This window comes from Tamandua tetradactyla, chromosome 1 (assembly GCF_023851605.1).
Source record: "Tamandua tetradactyla isolate mTamTet1 chromosome 1, mTamTet1.pri, whole genome shotgun sequence".
Classification (NCBI taxonomy): Eukaryota; Metazoa; Chordata; class Mammalia; order Pilosa; family Myrmecophagidae; genus Tamandua; species Tamandua tetradactyla.
Window position 1 is genome coordinate 151270569 of NC_135327.1, and position 23366 is coordinate 151293934.

Below are 23366 nucleotides of genomic sequence, written 5' to 3' on the forward strand. Positions count from 1 at the left end.
TCACCCGCATTGGAGCCAGTCAAATTATAACGTGCATTCAGCTTTTTGATGATGTTTTCGTGGATTTGGTACCACTCACTCTCTGTGTTACACCTGTGAAAATGGGAGCACTCAGTTAAGCTTTATGGATGCATGAAAACCAGCAAGAACCTTAAGGGCACACCTGCCCTTCTTGTCACAACCACTGTAACGTACGTCCCTAAATCTTCTTGGAGTCGCCAACAACCTGTTGTAGGCGGTTCCTGTTTTAGCATGATTGCCCCAGAATGAACAGAAATGCCCACACTGGGCAATGCCTGACTACCCCCTCAAGAGGAAAGCAGTTGGGATGAACAATTTATAGATTAGGAGTCGATCCCATATCTCAGAGACCGATGCGTTCAGTGGAAAGCAGTGGAGACTAAGAGCCTGCTTCCCTGGATTCCAATCCTCACTATTTACTGAGCCATATTTTTCAGGCAAGTTATTTATTCTCTTCGTGTCTCAATTTCCTCATCCACAAAATGGGAGTAATATGCTAGAATATTTAAAAAGCAGGGGCTTAAGGTAATGACTGGCATACAATAAATGCTCATAAGTTAGTTCTCATTTGACAGCCTCCATCTACTATAACATGACCAGGTATGGACAGCATCAAAATGCAACAAATCAAGCAAAATAAAATTGAGATAACTCAACTTGCCCTTGCAAAAGGGTGACAGTATTTACCAAAGGGTATATTACTTACTAAGATTTCCCACATGTGGGCTAAAAGGCATGTCTGCCCCTTCCCACACTCACAGCCATCTGCACCTCTTGCTTTTGGCTTGCTTGTGGTACCTTTATTTGTACACATGATGGAGTTCACCTGGAATACTGTTAGGGTTTCTGAGGTTTGAATCTAGTGCTGGTTGATAGTTCTGTCCCCCCCACACACAGTACTTTGAACATTGTGGGTGCTTAAAAAACATCCGTTGTGCAAATGAGTTGATGGACGTCCCTCTGTCAAGTGACTCCTGATGAATCATGCCATTTGGGCCTGCTGTCTCCCTTTGCTGTCACTACTCCTCAATTCAGCTCATCTGGACATGTTCGAAAATTTACTAGTCTTTTATTGCCCACAGATATTCCCTCTAACACCACCAAAAATCAGGACTGTAAAGCACTATTAATCAAAAATTTCCATAGTGCAGATTCTTTTTCCTAGCAATCTTTTCTGTTGTAGTTAATTCACAATTATTTGCTCACATATTTATTTAATCACCCCAGAATTTTCCAGGGTGAACAGGATGGAGGTAATTTTTGTGTCGGTTAACAGCTGGGTACCAAACAGAGTGCTGAATCTTGCAAGGCTGTTAAGATGGAATTAAATAACCCGTCCGTCTGGCTGGACAACATCAAATTGCCAGTTAGTACATTCTGCTTTTCTTATTTCAGCCCACTGGGCATGGAAGAAAGATGGCTTGCTTCTATTAGATAGCAAACCAACTCCAGAATCTAAGCGCTTAACCTCCAAAACTCAATAAAGTCAAAGATCCTAATGTATGTGACTGAAATATCTTCCAGGCTCAGATAAGGCAATTTTTATTGTTCTATATTTGAGTTCCAAATTGACTAGGGGTGTGCTCCCCTTAGCAAACAGAAATTTCTTCTGAATTGTTGTTTTTTTTTTCCCGCATGTGCAGGCACTGGGAAACGGGCCAGGTCTCCAGCATGGCAGGCGAGAATTCTGCCACTGAGCCACTGTCACACCGCCCCAAATTGTTTTTAACAGGTACTTTCCTAGCACGTTTTACTAAATTCACAGTTCCTTCTTAATCTACAGTGACTGTTTTGACTGCTTAATATAACAGCTTTACAATTTGCTGAACTGGCATTTTTAAGGGATCGTTGTTTCAGCAAGAATTACCCCAACCTTATTTGATCTATAGGAAAAAATAGACATTAAAACCACAAAGTGCAGCACAATTTATTTCTAAGAGTGTCTCCCATTGGTAGAACTGGAAACCTTAGGTCTTTAGCTGGCTGCCTCACCAAGGGTAGTGCATGCAGCTATTGGTCCCTCAGTCTTCCCAATGGCAAGATAAATGTAGCCCTTGCAACTCATACCTAGAAAGAATACTCTAAGAAATGTTGAGATCGTACTTCCCAAGAATTTTAGTGCTCTTTAAAAGCAATGTCACACAACAGCATCATTACTGCGTCACTAGAGAAGGGGATGAGATAATGTCCTGAAGGATATAATTTGGTAACAACACAACAGCTCAGGTCCATTGGTCAGACAGTCCTAATTTCAGATCTGTTCCCTTTCTTATTAGCTGTGTGGCTTTGGGCAAGTTATTTAGCCTCTCTGTGTCCTTATATGTACAACTAAGATAACAGCATTTGCTTTATAGGTTGCTGGGATGATAAAGCAACATGACTTGTGAAAAGAGCTTAGCATAGTTATTAGCACACAGCAAGCACATGGTATGAGACAGCTATTATCATCAGAACTATTTAAAAGAAGTGATGTTTTATGATTAACAGTGGAGTTTGGACAGATTATCATGGATTTAAGCCCAACCACTGGAACTGTGGGGTACTACCTGACAAAAACAGTAACAAATTTTACCATCCACTGGCTTCACTGCAGTTTTAAAGTCTCACATCAAAGCCACAAGCATTATCCATTTTTAAAGGGATGAAGAGAATTTCTACTCCTAAATCACAAGCAATAGACAAACCCTTGCCAACTAATTAGCAAAAGTGTGGCATAGGTCCCGGGGCAACAGTAGGTGGGGAGTGAATAAATCCATAAAACTCTGCAGCAGTGGTGACAAAATAATTTGAGGCAGGCCAGTAGTGAAACATCCACAAATGACATAGGTTTGATATAGCAATACGACTGCCTGAATAGGAAACTACAGCCAGCTCACTCACAGAAGATGACAGTGGCGCAGTTCTCAGACCAGGACTGTGGAAACCCCAGTGAGTCTGCTCTGAGGATTTGACTTCAGGTCGGTATTTATTACCAAACCAGTGGGGAGATGCTCAGGGTGGGATGATCTAAAAGGATTCGTATTTCAAAAAACATTTACCATGATGTAGAATACATTAGGCTCCTTCTTTATGGAGTGAGGGAAATCACCTGAGCTTCCCTTTCCTAATTCTAATTAATTTACATTCAAAACTATTTTGTGAGTATTAGGGTAGTATATCGGAGTCCTGTACTTTTTGCATGATTGTTCTGTAAACCCACAGCTTCTCTAATAAAACATTTTAAACATCTGTTTCCTTATTCTAGGAACAAATTTCTGTCTGGGAGTAAAGACATGCTTAGTTAGAAGGAGATACTCTATGTAGTTGAAAGTACACATTTTTGATAAACTGCCTATATTCACCACTATTCAGGATTTCATAATTCCTCTGACTGGCAAATAGTGATTTGTAGGCTCACATATAGCAAGAGCACAGACTTTTTAGTTTCTGAGGTATGACACATGAACTCAACCATCCCTTACTCTTCCATTAAAGTAGACTTCACCCCAATAGCATCCGCATGTGCCCCTGCACCCACCCAGTCTCTGGGTGTACATTTCTTACATGTAGACTTTCAGGATGAGGTCGTCTTTTGTCTCTCCCGTCAGCAGATCAGCAATGCTAAGTACAGCACAGCCAAAGGGTCGCCGGTACTGGACGCTGCAGGCATTCTTTTTCTCTCCTGCCCCCATTCGACCTGTCCAGTGAGAGATCACACATAACTCCTGGGCCACTTGATTACATGCATCTTAATGAGAGACATGAGATTACAAGATGGACCATATTAATGTCACTGTGCGATGGAAAGAACACCTGTTTGGAGCAACACAAGATACCTGAGTTCTAGACCCTCCTCCCTAACCACCCAGTGGGGGGAACCTCAGGCAAGCAGCATAAGCTCTGCATGTCAGCTGCCATCTGCAATATATGAGGACTGGTGCTGATCTCATGTTTGGGAACCCCCTGGGCATTTGTGAAGGTAATCCAAGAGGTTCATGCTGTTAAGGGCAGTAGTGGTGCCTATTTCGTTTTTTATCTGTAAAAAAAATCCACATTTAAAAAGCCATTTCAAAAATGTTGCCTTTGAAATGAAGCAGTTTGAGATTCTCTGAAATAAAGCAAGTAGGTATAGGTGGTAGTCAGTGGCAATCAAAGGAGCATGCTCCTAATTCAGGTAATCACTGAAATGTCCCCTGATGATTTTGACTTTAATATCATTTTAATTTGTTTAAATTACATATTTTTAAATATGCTGTTTTAATTTATTATTGACATTAGCTATGAATGGATGATTCTGAAGACAGAAAGTAAAAAGTATACTGATGCTGAACTATAATAAGTGACTGCAGAGAAAAATAATGAGAAATAAAAAAAATAACCCTGCAAATCAGCCTCCAGATGCTTGGCAACAGATCTATAAGTTGTTTTCAGGTGAGCAAAATACTTAGATACATCAAGATGTTTCCCATACTTCCAAAAACCAATGTTAAATAGAAAAAAAAGATGCAATACTCAATTTAGCGTCATTTATCAGTAATAAAAGTAAACTATCTCTGCAATACATTATTTTCAGGGAAATACAAATAGCAGACTGAAAGCCTCTCATTTTATCAGCTAGAATCAAAACTAAAAAACATTCAAATTCAAAATAAGTCCATTGGTTTTTAGACATGCAAAATATAAGAACTTCAAATATCAGGTTTTGATGAACTGATGCTATAATATAGTTAAATTTTGATCAATATCTTAATATATATTCTGCCTATAAAGCAAACCCTATTAATGCCATATTTGAATTTATTTATCAACCAATCATACTCTTACTTATAGAATTGATTTAAACAAACTTTGGTTCCTCATTAAATGGGAAAATACTCTCACAGATTGCATTGGGATGAAATATATACTCCAATCTTTATTGAAATCATGATCTAAAATAAAATTTTAATTTAATCATTTCTAGATGAACAAAGGATGTCAAAGTGATTAAATTTCCAAGTTGAAATTTTTATTTTTTTACATGGGCAGGCACTGGGAAACAAACCCGGGTCTCTGGCATGGCAGGAGAGAACACTGCCAGTGAGTCACCATGGCCCGGCCTGGAGTTGAATTGTTGAAAAGGAAAATGAAAATTTTTGAAAATTTTCTTTCACTAACTTGAAAGAAGGTCTTAGTCAAACAAACAAACAAAAAAAACCCAAAAACCCGTGAAAACTGAACAAGATTATTCCTAAAGGCTTTGCAGCTATAAAGTCCTACAAGGGCACTGCCCACTTCCTTCAGCTATAACGGCACAAAAGAAAAGTGATGAAGTGGTGAAGTGGGAGGGTAGGGGACTGGCCCCATAAGCGAGGGAGGTAAGCGTTACTCTCAAGACAACCGAGAGGACTCTGGAATGAGTCACTCTCTGAGCCCCATGACCATTATTCCCACACCATTCATGTTCTCAAAATCTCAGTTTTTTTTTTTTGGGGGGGGGTGCATGGTCCAGGAATCAAACCCTGGTCTCCACATGGAAGGTGGGCATTCTCACCACTGAACTACCCATGCACTCTCAAAATCAATTTTAATTTTCTTCCCTGGCTGTGTGGACAACACAGCTTTGGATCCGCTTGGTCCATTACTGTACTGAAAAGACTATTGAAGCCAGCACTGGTATTCCTAATTCTAGGACTCATAAGAATTCACAGGTCTGGTTTCATTGCTACGAATGAAAGTAAGAGGATCACAGGAAGGTAAAGATATTTAACAACCTGCCAAAAGGGGAGGCTTAGGGTTTGGAAGAGCAGCTGCGAGGAGCAAGGGGATAAAAACTACTAATTTCTTCTTTTTGCTTTTTTCTAAATCAAAGATCTGGGCTTAAATTTCCAGAAGCAAGGAGCTACTGTTCTTGGTCTTGGCAGCCAGAGTGATGGTGTCCTTTCCCCACAAAGCGGGTACCACGGCATTCCATACAAAGTAAAAAGGGTCTGTCCCTGATAGATAACAATTCCTCCCCTTTTCCATTACACTGCATCAAAGAAGCTGGCAGATTAAGCCTTAACCTCTCTTAGTGTCTTGCCTGAAACTTATTTCTTCAAATGTCAGACCAGTAAATATGATCATTAAGCAAGTTTTTGCAATAATTCCTGAGAAGTACTGGTTTGACAAAAGCTGGGGGTGGGTAGGTAATCTCTGATTCTATATGCATTCAGACTACTTAATGACCAGAAAAATCCTAGCAAAAAATATAATCCTTAATAAAATGCAAGTGTATTTGACAGGCGGCCCTGCGATGAGTAAAAGGATGAATTGGCTTCCTCTGTGTAAGTGAGGGGCGGAGCTGGCCAGGTCTTGGTTAAGCAAGGCATGTACTCACTCTGCTACATGCTCACCCACCACTGAAAACCTTAGATACCGTTTTTATTCCTTTTTTGTAGATACTTTTTTAAAACTTTTAAAAAGTAGTTTATTTTTCTTCTTTCAATGCTAGAGAAGGTGATATTTGAATTTTAGCTGTGTTTACGTGAAATTACCTAAAACCATATTTTGCATAAACAATTGGTATAACAAATCTGAATTTAATCACACGTACATAAGCACATGCACACACACACACAGAATTACACAGCAAACAGGCTCTATCTCACCAGTACACAGCAACGTGCATTTCAATTTTTCTAGTATTTTAAGATTCTTTCCAAATGTTTTCTCGCATACTAATTTAAAATTAAAATTTTTTTTTAAATCCCCAAACAGTTCACTTTTAGCATTTTTACCACCACTTGAATATGAAAATAGCATAAAATGAAAAGGGGTTTTCAGAATATGAGAAAATATGTAGGATATTTATTTTGACATGATGTTTATGGCTCTCTCAATGCACAACACAGTGGTCATGTGCTTAAAATGAAAGCTATAAAAATAGAGAGCAATGCAAGTGAGACTACTGTCCTATAGAGCTATTCCCAAACAAGTATACAGTTATGTAATATAGCATAATGAGTGAAGAAGTGGGACCCAGTTTCCAATATCAGCTGGTTAGCTTTAAAAGAAAAACTGTGTAGGCTACACCATTCCTCGTCTTACCCAATTTCTCTGCCATAAACTGTCTGCTTTTAGAGCATATGTACAAACAAGGGAACACACTCTGACTCTGCTGCACAAATTCATCATAGAGGATTCCCCAAATGTGTTCTATGAGATGTTAATAAATGTAGAAAGGCTTTTACATGAAAGGATTCCATGGTTAAATCAAACTTGGGGAAAGCTAGGGTCTATAAAGTCGGAAAGCATGTTTACTTTTCCCTGTAGGATTTTTGCAACCCTTTAATAAGTTGACATCAATATGCAAGTCAAAGGAAAAAGCATAGTTTTCAGTATTTTCATAAATTTTTTTCTTAAAATTGTTATTTTGATAACATACAAAATAACAATAGACACAGAATTCCCCATTTTAACCATTTTGAGCATACAATTCAATGGCATGAACTACATTCAGAATGTTGAGCTAACAGCAACACCATTCATTACCCAAACTTTTTCATCACTCCAGATAGAAACTTTGTGCCCATTAAGCAATAAGTCTCCACCCCCTGTAACCCTTAATCTACTTTATGACTCTATGAATTTACTTATTCTAGATATTTCCTATAAGTGGAATCGTACAAGATTTGTCCTTTTGTGTCTAATTTTACTCCACACAATAATTTCTGATTCATCCATGTTATAGTATATATCTGTACTTCGTTCCTTTCTATAGCTGAATAATATTCCACTGTATGTATATACCACATTTTGTTTATCCATTTATCTATTGATGGACACATGGATTCTTTCTACCTTATGGGTACTGTGAATTATGCTATAACACTGGTGTATAAACATCTGTTTGAGTCGCTGCTCCCCATGCTTTTGGATATATACCTAGAAGTGGAACTACTGCATAATTCTTTCCTTATAACACCTTCTGGAATAAGGCTCTACAGCATTCTGCACTTTGGAAATGTGCAAAAATGGTTAAATGGTTAAAGCTTTCATAAACTTGTAGAAAACTCACTTTATTTTAGGCTGTCAACAGAAATTAAAATTAAAAAGACAAATACAAAATGTTTGAATCAAATATTTTTAGGAGGACCAATAAAACAAAGTGAGATGCAACAAACTACCCAATGACTTACAGAAAAAGACCAAAACCCATTTACGGTGGCTGAGGAGGTTGAATGTTAGGTTGCAGAGGCCAGGCAACAATTCCCACATTCAGTGATTCCTACATTCAAAACTAGCCTTGATTTTTTTTCTTGATCCAGATAGCAAATGCATCACAAACACAAAAACCTGTCAATGTTTCTTCTGCCTTTTATTTGCCCTGCCGCACTGACGAGTGCTGTACCTACCGATGCGGATAATGTGCACGGCAATGTAGATGTCCTTTCTTAGCTCGCTGCTACCCAAATCCTACCAAAAAACAAAGTCTGGTCATTTTACAACTCGCAACTTACACAGCAGCATTTGAAGGCACAGTACAATACTTGTGCCAATAGTAGAAGAAAGACAAAGAGGAAAACACAGGCATTCTAAATGGAATTTCTGAAGCAGCAGGATATGGTTCAAATCCCGTTACAACAATATCACTACAATCAACTTTATTTTAGGTCTAGTGAGGTATTAAAGGTCTAGTGAAGTACTTTAAGTGTTACTAGATGGCAAGTAATATTTGAAAGCTTATTCTTCATCTATCCTTTCATTCAGTTACTCAGCCACTTCAAACATTCATTAACCCTATACCAGACATCAGGGCCATGCTGAGTCCCATCGCCACTGTACATTGGTATAATAGGCGCTAAATACTTTAAAGGTACAAAACTGTGACTGTGAACAGTGGTATTCAGAATTCTGAGCACTGACGTAATTTGTGTATCTACAAAGTGTAAGCAAATTCATGATGTTCTCTCCCAATGAGTTGTTTCTGCTAAATAATATCAAGCACAATTGAAAGGATTCACCTCGTGAATGAAATGAAGTCCACTTACCACAAAGAGAGAGCAATGTCGCTCTGGCTTGTCTGGGGCTTTGGGGAGCCCATTTCTATTCAGCCTTAAGAAAAATCTTTCACTACAAGAGAAGAAAAGTTTAACATTTGGAAAATTATTTAACATTTAAGGATTCATTCCTTTTCTAATTTCTCTTCATCCTAACAGTTGAGCTGAACATTCATTAGATCATCCATTTGACACCAAAATTGCTTATATAAATCAGGAAAACACCCACGACAATAAACATTTGTTCTTTTCTGTTAAAATTGCAAAGCAACAACTGTAAAAGTAATATATGTATGTGTAGAGAAAAAATAACTTTTAAAAGAATAGATTTCCATGCCAGTGATATTGTTATTATTCAAAAGAAAGAAAAAGTGCAATGAAAAGAAAATAGAACCCAAAGGAATTTTGTTTGTGCCTAAGATCTTTTTTATTTATTTTCTTACAGTTTTATAACATATTATTTGATTAGCATTAAGGGAATCATTCTGAATACTAGTCATCAATTGGAAGGCAAAGTGTCTTACGCTTTTATAAACCTAGAATCCAAAACACAAAAAAATGGCCTAAGAAATGAAATCTGAATAAATTAATTCTTTGGTCCAAAAAAGAATAGAAGATTTCAAATCCTCCACTAATTGAATTTGCCACCTAATTCAACACCACCTAAATTTAATGCAAACACAAATAATGCTTTTTATCAACCCTAATTCAAGCCAATAAATATTGGTATAGACACCATTCAGATCCATGGCCATATGTTAGGCATTGTAGGGGATAAAAAACTAAGTGGGGTAAAGTCCTAGCTATAAAGAAGCTTAAAATCTGTATGGGGTATATATGACTTTTTAAAAATACTCCAAGGAAAACCAGAATCTCATAAGTGGTATAAAACACAAAGAACTAAAAGGACTAGAAAGGACAAGAGGAGAGGAAATCAGGAAAAATCTACTTTACTAAAGAGGTGTTATTTGATGGGAAACATTTCAATTACTGAAGACCTTTCTGGAGAGATGAGGCAGTGTGATCAAAGGTCTTAAAGTGGGAACATGTGGAATATTTTCACAGAATACTCAATAGCCCCATTTATAAGAAAATAAGAAATACTAAGGGCAATGGGAAATAAGTCTGAAGCGGTAGATAATACTGAGGATAATAGTTTAGAAGGTCTCAAACAAGGAAAAAATAAAATAACATTTAATGAATTTTTAAATGTTAAATAAATTTATGCCTGAAACTGAAATGGAATGGTACTAAAACATTTTATAAACCTTATAAATATATGATATTTAGAAGCTTCTACCAGAGGTTTCCAAGATCATATTTTAAGAACTACTATGTGCTACCTATTTCAAGATGCTTTATTTCAAGAGTGGTGGTTTCCAATCTCTGTATCTGTAACAATAATTGCAATTAACATATTTTGCCCATCATTTTGAAAGTGCTAATTGTTTCAAACAGCAAAAATATAAACCATATAGTCTCTGTCTTCGAAGATGTTTGCAAAATATATATGCCAAATATATCAATAATAGTTGTTATTTACAAAATGAAAGAGGTGGCTCAAGAACATCATCTTCTAAGAACCAAACTTTTAAAATCCTCAAGTAATAGAAACTCTGCCATCCCCAGGAAGAACTCACAGCCGGTTAAGGACTAGTGTGTAGGAACTCCACGTAATGTCGGAATTATCCAACCTGGAAGCCGGCTGGATGCCCACTGTGGCATCTTGATCTTATCTCTAATTTCAAGAACCTTCACAAATGAAAATAATAATACCAAGTGGTAACAAGCGGACAGTACAACAAAGACGGATAATCACTTTAGGAATACAGAAAAGAAGTGAACCTTGGGACAGGTGGAGGAGGTCTCACCGAAGAAGGGGGTCTCAGTGGCCTTGAATAAAAGGAAAGGAACTGGAAAGACATTTTTACAGGGAGAATGGCGTGAATGAAGGCAGAAAATTTATTCTTGTTGAAAGAGCTGCATGGAAAACGGATTGGTGAATCAGAGAGCTTGCTAAGGTAGAAATATCAGATAAGACTGGAGATAAGAGTCAGAGACACATCATAGGAACACTGAATGAGAAGTTAAGGAGCTAGGCTTATATTCTATAGGCAATGGGGAGCTATTGAAACCTACTGAAGGAGGAGGCAGTGATGCTCTAAGAAGATGCAAGCAGCTGGGCCCAAGATGAATTGTATGGTTCTTACCCTGAAATTATCTCTATATTATTATTTTAGAAATAATTAATCAAGCTCAGAATTATTATACACATGTCTTTTTTTTTTTTTTTACTGTGAAATGTATAGAAAAAAGCAATAAATTTCAAAGTACAATTTATCAAGTAGCTATGGAACAGATCTCACAGTTTGGTATCGGTTACAGTTCCACAATTTCAGGTCCCTCCTTCCAGCACCTCCAAGACACTGGAGACTGACAGAAATGCCAATATATTGATTCAGCAGTTATACTTATTTGTTAAATCCCATCTTCTCTGTTATACTCCTTGTCTTTAAATATAATATATACCTGAAAGCAAAACATTTCAAAGTACATCACAACAAATCATTGTAGAACAAATCCCACAGCTCGGTATGAGCTACAATTCCACAATATTAGACTTTTATTTCTGGCAGCTCAAAGGTACTGGAGGCTAAAAGAAATATCAGTAAAAGATTCAGCACTCATTTGTTAAACTGACCTTTCTCTGTATAACTCCACCATCACCTCTGATCCCTCTCACACTCTGTAGGGGCATTTTGGCCATGCCATTCTAACTTTTTTTTTTTTTTATAATTTTTTTTTTTATTGTATGGTATAACATATATACAAAGCAAAGGAATAAAAAAGCAATAGTTTTCAAAGCACACTTCAAAAAGTGGTTACAGGATAGATCTCAGAGTTTGTCATGGGCTACCATACAATCCTTTCACATTTTTCCTTCTAGCTGCTCCAGAATATAGGAGGCTAGAGGGCTTAAATAGTTTTTTATCATCACAATCGACTTTTTTCTCCTTTTACTGTGAACAATAACATACATACAAAAAGCTATACATTTCAAAGCACAGAACCACAATTAGTTGTAGAACATATTTCAAACTTTGACATGGGTTACAATTACACAATTTTAGGTTTTTACTTCTAGCTGCTCTAAAATATTGGAGACTAAAAGAGATATCAGTTTAATGATTCAGCATTCATATTCATTTGTTAAGTCTTATTTTCTATGTATAATTCCACCATTGCCTTTGATCTTTCCACACCTCTCTTTGGGGTTGTTTGGGTTATGGCAATTCTAAATTTTTTATATTGGAAGGGTCTGTCACTAATATGGGGTGGGGAGATGGAACCATCCGATGTTCTTGAGAGGCTGGGCTAAGTTTCAGGACTTATCTGGACCATGCACCCATCTGGAGGTTGTAGTTTTCTGGGAAGTTACTATAGTGCCTGGAAGCCTTGCGGAATCTTATATCTTGCCCTAGGTGTTCTTTAGGATTGGTTGGAACAGTCCTGGTTGGGAGTTGGCAGGTTGATAGGTAGCAAGATCTACCTGAAGCTTGTGTAAGAGCAACCTCCAGAGTAGCCTCTCGACTTTATTGGAAATCTCTCTGCACTGATACTTTATTAATTACACTTCTTTTATCCCTTTTGGTCAGGATATAATCGTTGATCCCAGAGTATCAGGTCTGGATTCAGCCCTGGGAGTCCTCTCCCACATTGACAGGGAGACTTTCACCCCTGGATGTTATGTCCCACATAGGGAGGAGGGCAATGATTTCACTGCAGAGTTGGGCTTAGAGAGACCAAGGTCACATCTGAACAACAGCAGAGGTCCTCCAGAAATAACTCTCAGGCATGCCTTCAAGTAATCTAAGTTTCTCCGCTACCTACATTAGCTTCACAAGAGTAAGCCTCATGATCAAGGCATGACCTATTGGTTTGGGTGTCCCTGAAGTTTGACACAGTAGCAGGGGATTTCCTGATGATAAGGTTTATAGTTCCATTGTCTTTCTCCCCTCCCTCCAGGGACTTTGCCAACACTTTCTGATTATGTTTAATACTCTAGGATGTTTCCACGCCTTACAATAATATATACAGGACTAAAGGACCTCTTTCTTATTCTGTGCTTCCTGTGTTTCAGTTGCTTAAATGAGCTACACAGATAGGTTGAATTAGATTACGCACTACAGAAAGTTTCAATTCCAGATCAAATAAACCTTTCCACCATTGGTCTCAAAGAGTATATGTGGTTCTAAAATATAGACACTGTCTTCCTTACCCCTATGTTCTGAATTACGTAAACTCCAACCTGTTCGACTTCGTTCTTATCTCTAAATATCAGGTTATATAAAACAGCCTCTCAAAATGCAGAAATAGTAAACACCACTCCAAACTTAATGCGTCTGCTCTAAAAACTTACAATCTAGGCCCCTGTTTTCTTACAAGCATTTTCTAAAGGTAACCGTACCATTGTTGCTTTTTTGTTTCTGGCTTATTATTTTTTTTTTTATTTATTTTTTATTTTTTTATTAACGGAAAGAAAAAAAAAAAGAAATTAACACAACATTTAGAAATCATACCATTCTACATATGCACTCAGTAATTCTTAACATCATCACATAGATGCATGATCATTGTTTCTTAGTACATTTGCATCGGTTTAGAGGAACTAGCAACACAACAGAAAAAGATATAAAATGTTAATATAAAGAAAAGAAATAAAAGTAGTAGTAATAGTAAAAAACAACAACAACAAACAAACCAACAAGCAAACAAAAACAAAAAAACCCTATAGCTCAGATGCAGCTTCACTCAGTATTTTAACATGATTACTTTACAATTAGGTATTATTGTGCTGTCCATTTTTGAGTTTTTGTATCTAGTCCTGTTGCACAGTCTGTATCCCTTCAGCTTCAATTACCCATTGTCTTACCCTGTTTCTAACTCCTGCTGAACTCTGTTACCAATGACATATTCCAGCCAAAAACTAAAGGACAAATACTGTATGGTCCCACTGATGTGAACGGACATTCGAGAATAAAATCTGGCTTATTTTGTCTCACCAAGTGTCCCACATGTTCATTCACATCGTTACATGCCTCACGACACTGCTCCTTTTTCTAACAGCCTTCTTTGTCTCTTATGATGTCTTTACATTTACAGTCTATTTGTTCGATATTAGTATAGCTACTTCACCTTTCTTTTGGTTACAACTTGCGTGGAAAATCTTTTTCCATCTTTTCACTATCAATCTATTTGTATCCTTGTGTCTAAGACGAGTCTCTTGTAAGCAGAATATAGCTGGATTGTTTCTTAATGCATTCTGCCAATCTGTATCTTTTAATTGGTAAGTTTAGACCATTAACATTCAAAGTTATCACTGAAAATGCATTTCTTGATTCCACCATCTTATTTTTAAATTTTATTTGTCAGATCTATACATTCTATTCTCTTTCTTTTTGTATTCTGTAAATTATCCTTAGTGGTACTCTTCAATTCTGTGCCCTCCTCAGTCTCCCTCTCCTGTCTTTTTTTTTTTCAGCCAGCAGAACTCCTTTGAGTATTTCTTGTAGGGCTGGTTTCTTGTTGATAAATTCTTTCAGGACTTCTTTGTCTGCGAAAACTTTAATCTCTACCTCAATTTTGAAGGACAATTTGCCTGGGTACAGAACTCTTGGCAGGAAGTCTTTCTCTTTCAGGATCTTGAATATATCATACCACTGCCTTCGCGCCTCCAGGGTGCTTGTTGAGTAGTATGAACTTAGTCTGACTTGGCTTCTCATACATGTAGCAGATTGTTTTTCTCTTGCCACTTTCAGGATTTTCTGCTTCTCTTCAACATTTGACAGACTGATTAGTATGTGCCTTGGAGAAGGCGTATTTGGATTTATTCTGTTTGGAATTCTTTGGGATTCTTTGATTTATATATTTATGTCCTTTATGAGGATTGGGAAGTTTTCCCCCATTATATCCTCAACTACTCTTCCTAGTCCTTTATTCTTCTCTTCTCCTTCTCAGACACCAATGATTCTTATACTTGTACACTTTGTTTTGTCCATCATTTCCCTGAGTTCCCATTCAACTTTTCTTTGTTTTTTTTTGTCACTTGCTGTTTTGAGTCGTCAAAATCAATTATCCTGTCCTCTATATCACTTATTCTTTCTTCTGTCTCTTCAAATCTGGTGTTGTGTGCCTCTAGTATGTTTTTTTATTTGGTCAACAGAGTCTTTAATCTCTGTAATTTCCCCTATTTTTCTGTTTATTCTTTCAAACTCCTCCTTGTGCTCTTCTATTGTATTCTTGATCTCCTTTATGTCATTTGCTATCCCACTTATTAAGTAGAGTTGTATGAACATCTTTGATTAGTTGTTTCAGCATCTGTGTCTCCTCTGGTATTTTAATTTGGTCATTAGGCAGGGCTGGATCACCTCATTGTGATATGCTTAGTGATCTTCTGCTATCTTTGTCACATGTAAATATCTTGATTGATTCACTTTGGGAGTTGACTTCTTTCAGTAGTCTAAGGCCTTGTGTTTGCAGGATGGTTGTACAGCAGGGAGCAGGGCACAGAGTGGAACACTCACTACAGTGATTGGTTTCAGGGCAGGTATGGGTGCAGGTTGGGGATGTTATGCTGATGCTTGTGAACATCAGTGCCCAATGGCCACGGACGATGTAGCTGTGCAGGTGCAGCAGTCTGGGGGGCTTAACTGTGCTGTGAACTGGTCTAAGGCACGGGCCCTTTGTGCACATGACTAGAGTTGTGGCAGCAGGTTGAAGTTATGCCTTCGTGGATTGGAGGCAGATGTGACCCAGCTGTGCATCACTTTCTCAGAGCTGGGAAGTGAGGCTGAGGCCTGGGTGCATGCGTGGCTCTAGGACTGCTATAACGTGCAGTTCCCAGAGCTGAATGGCGTGATTGGGAGCCCATGTGCATGTGTGGGCCTGGGGTTTCCGTAAACAGATGCACTGAGTTCAGGGAGGGTGGGGTGAGGCTGTGTGACACTATGGGTGGAGGGGGGGGTGGCATGGGTAGCCTAGGTATGGAGGTAAGTGCCCACAGCCTTTATGCAGTAGCAACAGCCTGCAGGAAACAGGGAAGGGGACATAGTGCTTGGGAGGGGTGCAGGAGAGGTGGGCTGGGCTGCACATGGGGTGGGGATGGGAGGCAGGTACATGCACTGGGGGCTGGTAGGGTGGGGGCACCTGGAGTGTGGGGAATGGGAGCAGGTGATGGAGTTCAGGCTTGTGGGGTGAGTTGCCAGTCACAAGGCTGCGCTGGTGAGGGTAGCACACCCAAGGAACGCAGCCTGGCTTAATTCCTAGTCCCGTGTTCCTGTCCATGCACTCCTGCGGGCTCCGCAGCTCCACGCCAGGCTCCGCAGCTCTGTGCCAGGCTCCAGCTTTCTGCCTCTCAGTTCCTCGGCCTCTGCTATGAGGGCTGCCGCATGCGGTGCAGAAGGCTCTCTCACGTCAGCTGTACCCCCTAATTGCCACCTCAGTCGCCCTCCTGTCCCTTCCCTAACTTTTCCGTGGAGCAGGGCTAAGCTCGAGCTAGTCTTTTTGCTATATTTCTTTTAATATTACTTAATGTTTAAAATAACTACCAACACAAAAGGCTGTTTTCAAAGAAGGAGCAACATACTTCAAAGAAAAATTAGGTTTTTAAAAAGCTATTTTTTTCTCCCAATACATTTTTTAATGTATGCTCAAAAAGTTAATTACTATCAACCCAAGAAAAATCAGTACACCAGCTACTACCACAAGCTTCAAATCCCAACTGAATTTCAATATACTGATGCCTATGATAGAAAGATTCAAATGGTTGGCTGCCTGCCTTCAGGCAAGGAACAAACAGCCAACATCCACAGTACATGAAGTTATAACATGGGATGTTCTCTGTTAGCGAACCTTCAGCCTAGGGATCAAATAGGCAAACAATGTTTATGACCTTAGCAAGTCTCAGGATCTACCAAGTCTCTAGGCCAGTTCATCACTAGACATTTGCCTTGAGTAATAGCTCAGTCATCCAAAATCTCTCTTCTCTCATGCACGGGGGAAAAATAAGAAACATCAGGGGATTTGAATTTATGGCTGTTTTGGAACACTTCTTTTACTTTTGTGGTTTAAATCTAGAGAGATATATTTCACAGTTTCAACTATGTGGCTTACCTCATCTTTCTCTTATATGATACCTATTTCTGACCTTTCATATGAGAAAAAGAAACCAATTTACATTCCAGTGGGGTCATTTCCACACCTATTATGCTTCTTTTCAGAGGAGGAGGCTGATGAGGCACGAATGAAGAGAACACAAATGGCTACTAGGGTGCTCAACCGACACTCAAGTTCTTTCCTATTCTATATTATTCAGAGGTGGAATCTGGAAATGACAGATACAACTGAGGATGCAGAGCTAGATTAATCTTATCTAATTGTCATTTACTGTAATTCAAGGAAAAGGACTGCCAGCTCTCTTCACAGTAGGAAAATGTACACTAGTGTTTCAAATTTAAGATATGATGTAGGGAAATGTACAAAAACTCATCTTGGGATAAAGGAATTACATTTTAAATAATGACATTAGTAGGTAATACTTTTTTTTTGAGACTCTACCATTCTATGGCACTCTGATAGAAAATTTATATGAACTAATTCACTTCATCCTCACCATGCCTTAGGAAGCAAACAGTATATTATGTCCATTTTCTAGTCAGGAAAACTGAAGAATAGCAAAGAGTTTTGCCCAAGATCACAGAGCTGGTTAGCAGCTAAGCAGGAGCTCTAACCCATGTGTTAATTTAAAACCCTTGCACTGCATTTGAATAAGGTAAATGTTCTCTCAGCTCTATAGAAATATTAAGCAAATATTTCCAGAATATTGAGATAAAGGAGTGAGAAGTCATTCACCTATAGTCAAACCTGACGCTAAGAGTGCAAATAAGACCCTTCATGCCCTTCCTGGGTTAATGGAATGAAAAAATGGGAATCTTGACTTAGCAGGTGTGGTAGTTAGATTCAGTTATCAACTTGGCCAGGTGAAGATGCCTAGTTATACTGTTACAGACATGAGCCGATGGCATGGTGAACATCATCTGTTCCTGATTTCATCTGCAGTCAGCTAGGAGGTGTGCCTGCTGCAATGAATGATGTTTGATTTAACTGGCTGGTGCTAAATGAGACAGCTCAACGTAGCACAGCCCAAGCAGCTCAGCACACTTCATCTCAGTATGCGCAGCTCAGCCCAGACCCTTAGAGATGAAGAAAGAAATCACCCCAGGGAAAGTTGTCGGAACCCAGAGGCCTAGAGAGAAGGCCAGCAGAGATCATCCTGAGCCTTCCCATGTAAGAAAGAACCTCAGATGAAAGTTAGCTGCCTTTCCTCTGAAGAACTAATGAAATAAATCCCCTTCTATTAAAAGCCAATCCATCTCTGGTGTGTTGCATTCCAGCAGCTAGCAAACGAGAACAGCAGGATTCAAAGTGATCCCTAGTTTAAAATTGTTCTTTAGGTAGTATTTTTTCAGTGAAACATACCTGGAAAACAATGACTGGGGCAATAAATTGTTTATTAAACAAAAGAAAAATTCCAAAAAGATTTAAGAACTTGGTTTTAATTAGTCAAAATTTCTGAGGCTTAAGACTGGTATTTGGTTTAGCTTCATGGTTACCAGTCACCTACAAATGTTTATTGATATCTAATAACACAAAACACAAGCATTGTCACAGTTTCCCCCACTCCTGTTTCATGGACAGTAGGCTCTATTTTTTATCTCTTGAGATGTACTTATGCTTGAGGTCCCTCTCTATTACTAACATTTGGAATATTCATTGTATCTTATGATAGGTCTGCCTGAAATTATGAGTACCAATAAAATTATCAATATCCAAAAGTCAACAGGGCATTCTAGCTTAAAACTTTAATACTGATATAACACATTATTCCATATCTGAGGGCTTTATCAATGTTCTGATAAAACGATGTATCCTTTAGCCCTTTCATGTATCCAATGAATCCCTTTAGCCTTATCACTATTTTAATTTCAACTGTCTAGACACAATCCTAATTATGCAAGTATTATAATATACTCTGTTTCAAAAAGAACATCAATATGTACTAAGTTAGTGACATATCCCTTAGCTTAAGCATGATTTAAGGGGGAGGGAATAAAAATAGATTGAAGATGGGTAACAGAAATAAGTCATGGTATTTTTTTAAAAATCAGACTTCTCCTAAAAGGAAAAAAAGGGAAACACTTTTGTGGACAATTTTTTTAAAACTCTTTTGTTCATTTGGTAACATGCTTTGTTATACAAACTCAAGCAATTTCACTTCAGTTTTGGAACTATAGCAACTATTTAATCAGCAAATGGTTTTAGAGGAAAAAAAGACCTACAGAGACTCATTGCAGAATTATTTGAACTACAATTATCCACCCACACTCTCACACACATTTGGAGAATAACTGAGAAACTGAACAAGTCAATGATATTTCACTCTGCAACGTCTTCTAAAATCTTCTGAACTCTCTCCTTCAAACTTCTGTGGTCACACAACAGGTATTTTGACATTCTATTGAAAAACAAAGCTGGGTTGCATGAATTTAAAAAGTATTGTAGTACAAGAGGTACATTCCTCCATTACCTCACTGATCACTTTGTTCCTAATCAGAAGAGGTCTGTGTGTTTCTTTTCTATTATACTGGATACATGATAGGCCATGACTATTAACCTTTGCAACCCCAGCTTCTAGTCGATAATTTGGTATTTCCTTCATGTATAGTATGTGTTCTCTGACTAGAACAAAGATATTCTTTTAGGACAAAATACAACAAAATGAAAATATCTGGGGTGCCTCAACTTCTTCCCAACTTTCTCTTTCCTTATAATTTCCACTATTAAATGATAGAGAAAAGCATGGGAATCGCCAAAGAGCCATTCAATCAATGGTGCCTCAATACCAGATGTGAGATGCATCTAATTAGCTTCATGGCATCTTCAGAGCCTTGGTCATGCATTTCATCCTGTCCTATGCACATTTTATATGTGTGCTATGCTAAATATATAGGAACGGAAATATCTACAGTGACAGAATATGTTTTCAAGTACAAATTAATAATGCTACCCTCTTAAAGAGTGAGATAATGAATATAACACGTAGGGAAATGAGAGTTGAAATTATTATCAGCTAAAAAATCATTGCTTGACTTCCCATTACACTTCCATGTTCTGCCAGAGGAAATTTCACTGAAGGAGAAATTCAGCACCCATTTGAATTCTTTGTGTATACCATTATAAATTATTATATTATAAATCAACAATGATTAATTCTTTCTTTGGAAACAAAGAATAAAAACCCACAAATATTTATTATTCATAACCTACCTTCTTCTAAAGAGGATTTGAGGAAACCAAGATAATGAAAGAAGAAAGCAAATAAGCATCCTTAGCCTGGTTCCTGGGGAAAAATAATAAAAGCAAATATGTACCCATGCCAGGCACTGTGACTTATGCTTCACCTAGATTTTCACATCTAATTCTCATAACCTTTCTGTGAGGCAGGAACCAACATAATCTCCATTTTACACCTGACATTGCTGAGGCTCAGAGATATTTTGTAAGTTGTTCAAAGCTGTGTGGCCTGTAAAGATGGAGCCAGAATATTAATTTTCAGAACTGACCCTAGAGTCTTGGCTCTAAACCACAATGACATACTGACTTTGAAAGATAATGTCAGAAATGGACAAGGAAGAGCAAGACTAAGTATGTCACTTGAACCAAGTGTTTCTACAGTGAATATCTGCAATAAAATAATGGAAAAAAAAATCATACAGAGCCAAAGAAAAAACAAAGCACAAATATCTCTATGTTTAAGGAGTTCATGCCTGTGCTCAGTGGCTCAACTGAACTTCTGACATTCTGAGATACTCAAAAAGATCTCTAAGAATGATGTGTTTTGACAGCACAGTTTGGGAGAAGCTTTCAGAGATGGAAATGATGCAGGGAGCAATTTGGGATTGGAAGCCCCACCACCCCCCTGACCTCTCCTCCACTCGTCAGCTGATGCTCCTGTTCTCCCACCATCCTCGGGTGATAACCACTCGGGAGCAGTCCCCTGCTCTCTTGGAAGGTCCTACCTAGGGTCTCGGGGTCCCCCACACTAGACCTGAGGGTCCTACTACCCTCTGAGTAATTACATCACAAAGCTCTCCAGGTCAGAGTATTCCCAGAACAAACTATTGCCTTCAAAGAACAATGTACTTAAAAGTACAATGGCCAAATGCCAAAGGCATTTTCATATTTCTCATATAGAGAAATATGAAAATGTTTATCACACTGCAGCTCACCTCACGTGAGAAGCAAAACTGTCCAGTAGTTTAATGCACATGAAAGTTATAAAACATACACTTTGATCCAAAAATATATGACTGGGTAATATTATCTTGGGTTGAAACATGTGGTATGAAAGATAAGGAGGTTGATCAATCTAGAAACAACTACTAAGACTTGTAAATCCATTCTGTAAGTCACACCATTGAAAGAAAATTATGGTCTCTTAGTAATAAAGAGAAAACATATATATGGTTATGCTGTGGTATACAAATTGATTTGTTATCAATGTCAAAATATCAAACTGACCTGTTGTTTGATATATTTTCCTAAACAACTGTACTAGAGACACTCACATAGCATCCTTGGAAAAACAAAGTCACTGTCTTAGATTCTTTTTTGGGAGGATAGTAATACCTCTTCTCTACAGAGTAGGTGTGAAGGGAAGGCACCAGGAGCCTAGGAGTAACTGCTTGAGAGCAGTGAGGGACACGGAAATAGTGAGAAGAGGTAAGAGGGTAGGTCAACAGCGCTGACCCTAGAGCCTCTATGAAAGGGCAATATGAATAAACACTGACACTCATGCATACGTATGACATTCATATATACCAGAAAACAGGCAAAAAAAGCCTGGTAAATTCGGGTCAAAGGCTTTTCTCTTATCTTCTCCTAACCACATGAATGGTACCAAAGGCAGAGTTTTACCTTGGCAATAAATGAAAGTAAATCCTCAAGCAAGTTTTCCTAGATAAGGCCATTAATGTGGTTTCTAATTTTCAAACAAAAGCATCATTAGAGTCATACGCTCTTCTGATGAAAGGGAAATGGAAATAGAAGATCCTTGAAACCTGTGTTTCCATAATAGTTTACCTAAATAAGAAAATAGATTCTGGATTCTTTTTGTGGTTGTTGCTAATTTTTTAAAATGTGCAAGCCCAGATTCACTTTTCAATATTTGAGTGCTGAAATTCTAAGCAACCAACTAATGAGATGGCTTTGTTAGCACAGGAAAGGATTTAGCTTTCATTGAATGAATCAAGGGAGGATACATCAAAACTCTTTTTAGGGAGGTAAAACTCAGTGATAAACGGGAATGCGATGCTCTTTCAAGTTATAAGCAAACAAGGTTCAGATTACCTGCTGTTTCATATTACCAGAACAAATAATTGCCTGGTGAATTAAAGAAATGACTTGGCTTGTCTGTTGATTTGAGAAAGGCAATAATGACTGTATGTTCAAAGGACTTGCGACCACAGAAATCCCAATGCTGACTTCAAGTAAAACTCTTAGAAATGGCTGTACTGTTAACTGAACAGTACGTAACAACTCAGGAAAATACTTGCTTGAAGTCTATCACACAGGGAACTCGTTAAGAATTTTGCTAGAAAGCAGAGAAGTAACAAAAACGAGGTGTGGCGGTTTGAACTGCATGTACCCCACACCCACATACATACCCACACCCCAGAAAATGTTCTTAAAGCGAATGTGTTGCAAGTAGGGCCTTTAAAGTTTACTTCAGTTAAGGCACGGCCCGGGGAGGGGCGGGGTGGTGGTCTTAATCCTCTTACTGGAGTCCGATATAAAAGAATGCAGCACAATGAGAGAGAAAGCCACAGACGCAAGAAGCTGAAATCAAGGCCATTGAGAAGAGAAGGCAGCGCCTGCCACGCAGGCAGAGGAGTCCAGGACACAGCCGCAGGCCTCTGCGAAAAGAGCACCGCGCTGATGATGCCTTCTGGATTTGGACATTTTTCTCAGCCTCAAAACTGGGAGCTTGTAAGCTAATAAATTCCCATTGTTAAAGCCAACATTTCACGGTATCTGCTTTGAGAGCCTAGGAAATGAAAACACGAGGTGATGATGGGTTCTGGTGAAGAGAAACAGGGGCTATAAAATAAGAAGGTCTATAATCAGGCAGAGCATCTTGCGTTTATCCTCTGGGGAATTTACATAATTTGATCACTGTAAACATTGAGTCCTTGACATTTCATAAGGTAGGAACCGTTTTGATGTATA

The 23366-nt window shown here is 38.3% G+C and overlaps 1 protein-coding gene across 4 annotated transcripts in view; it reads right to left on the reverse strand.

Annotated features, from left to right (window-relative positions):
• The window catches only part of DOCK4 (dedicator of cytokinesis 4), a 468183-nt gene that overhangs the window by 199343 nt on the left and 245474 nt on the right, over positions 1–23366 (reverse strand). For all 4 annotated transcript variants that reach the window (XM_077169893.1, XM_077169973.1, XM_077169724.1 and 1 more), the window contains exons 9-12: positions 9012–9093; positions 8376–8436; positions 3565–3697; positions 5–93 (exon numbers count right to left, since the gene is read on the reverse strand). In XM_077169893.1, coding sequence (XP_077026008.1) covers positions 5–93; positions 3565–3697; positions 8376–8436; positions 9012–9093 — 365 coding nt within the window. The remainder of the gene's footprint in view (positions 1–4; positions 94–3564; positions 3698–8375; positions 8437–9011; positions 9094–23366) is intronic.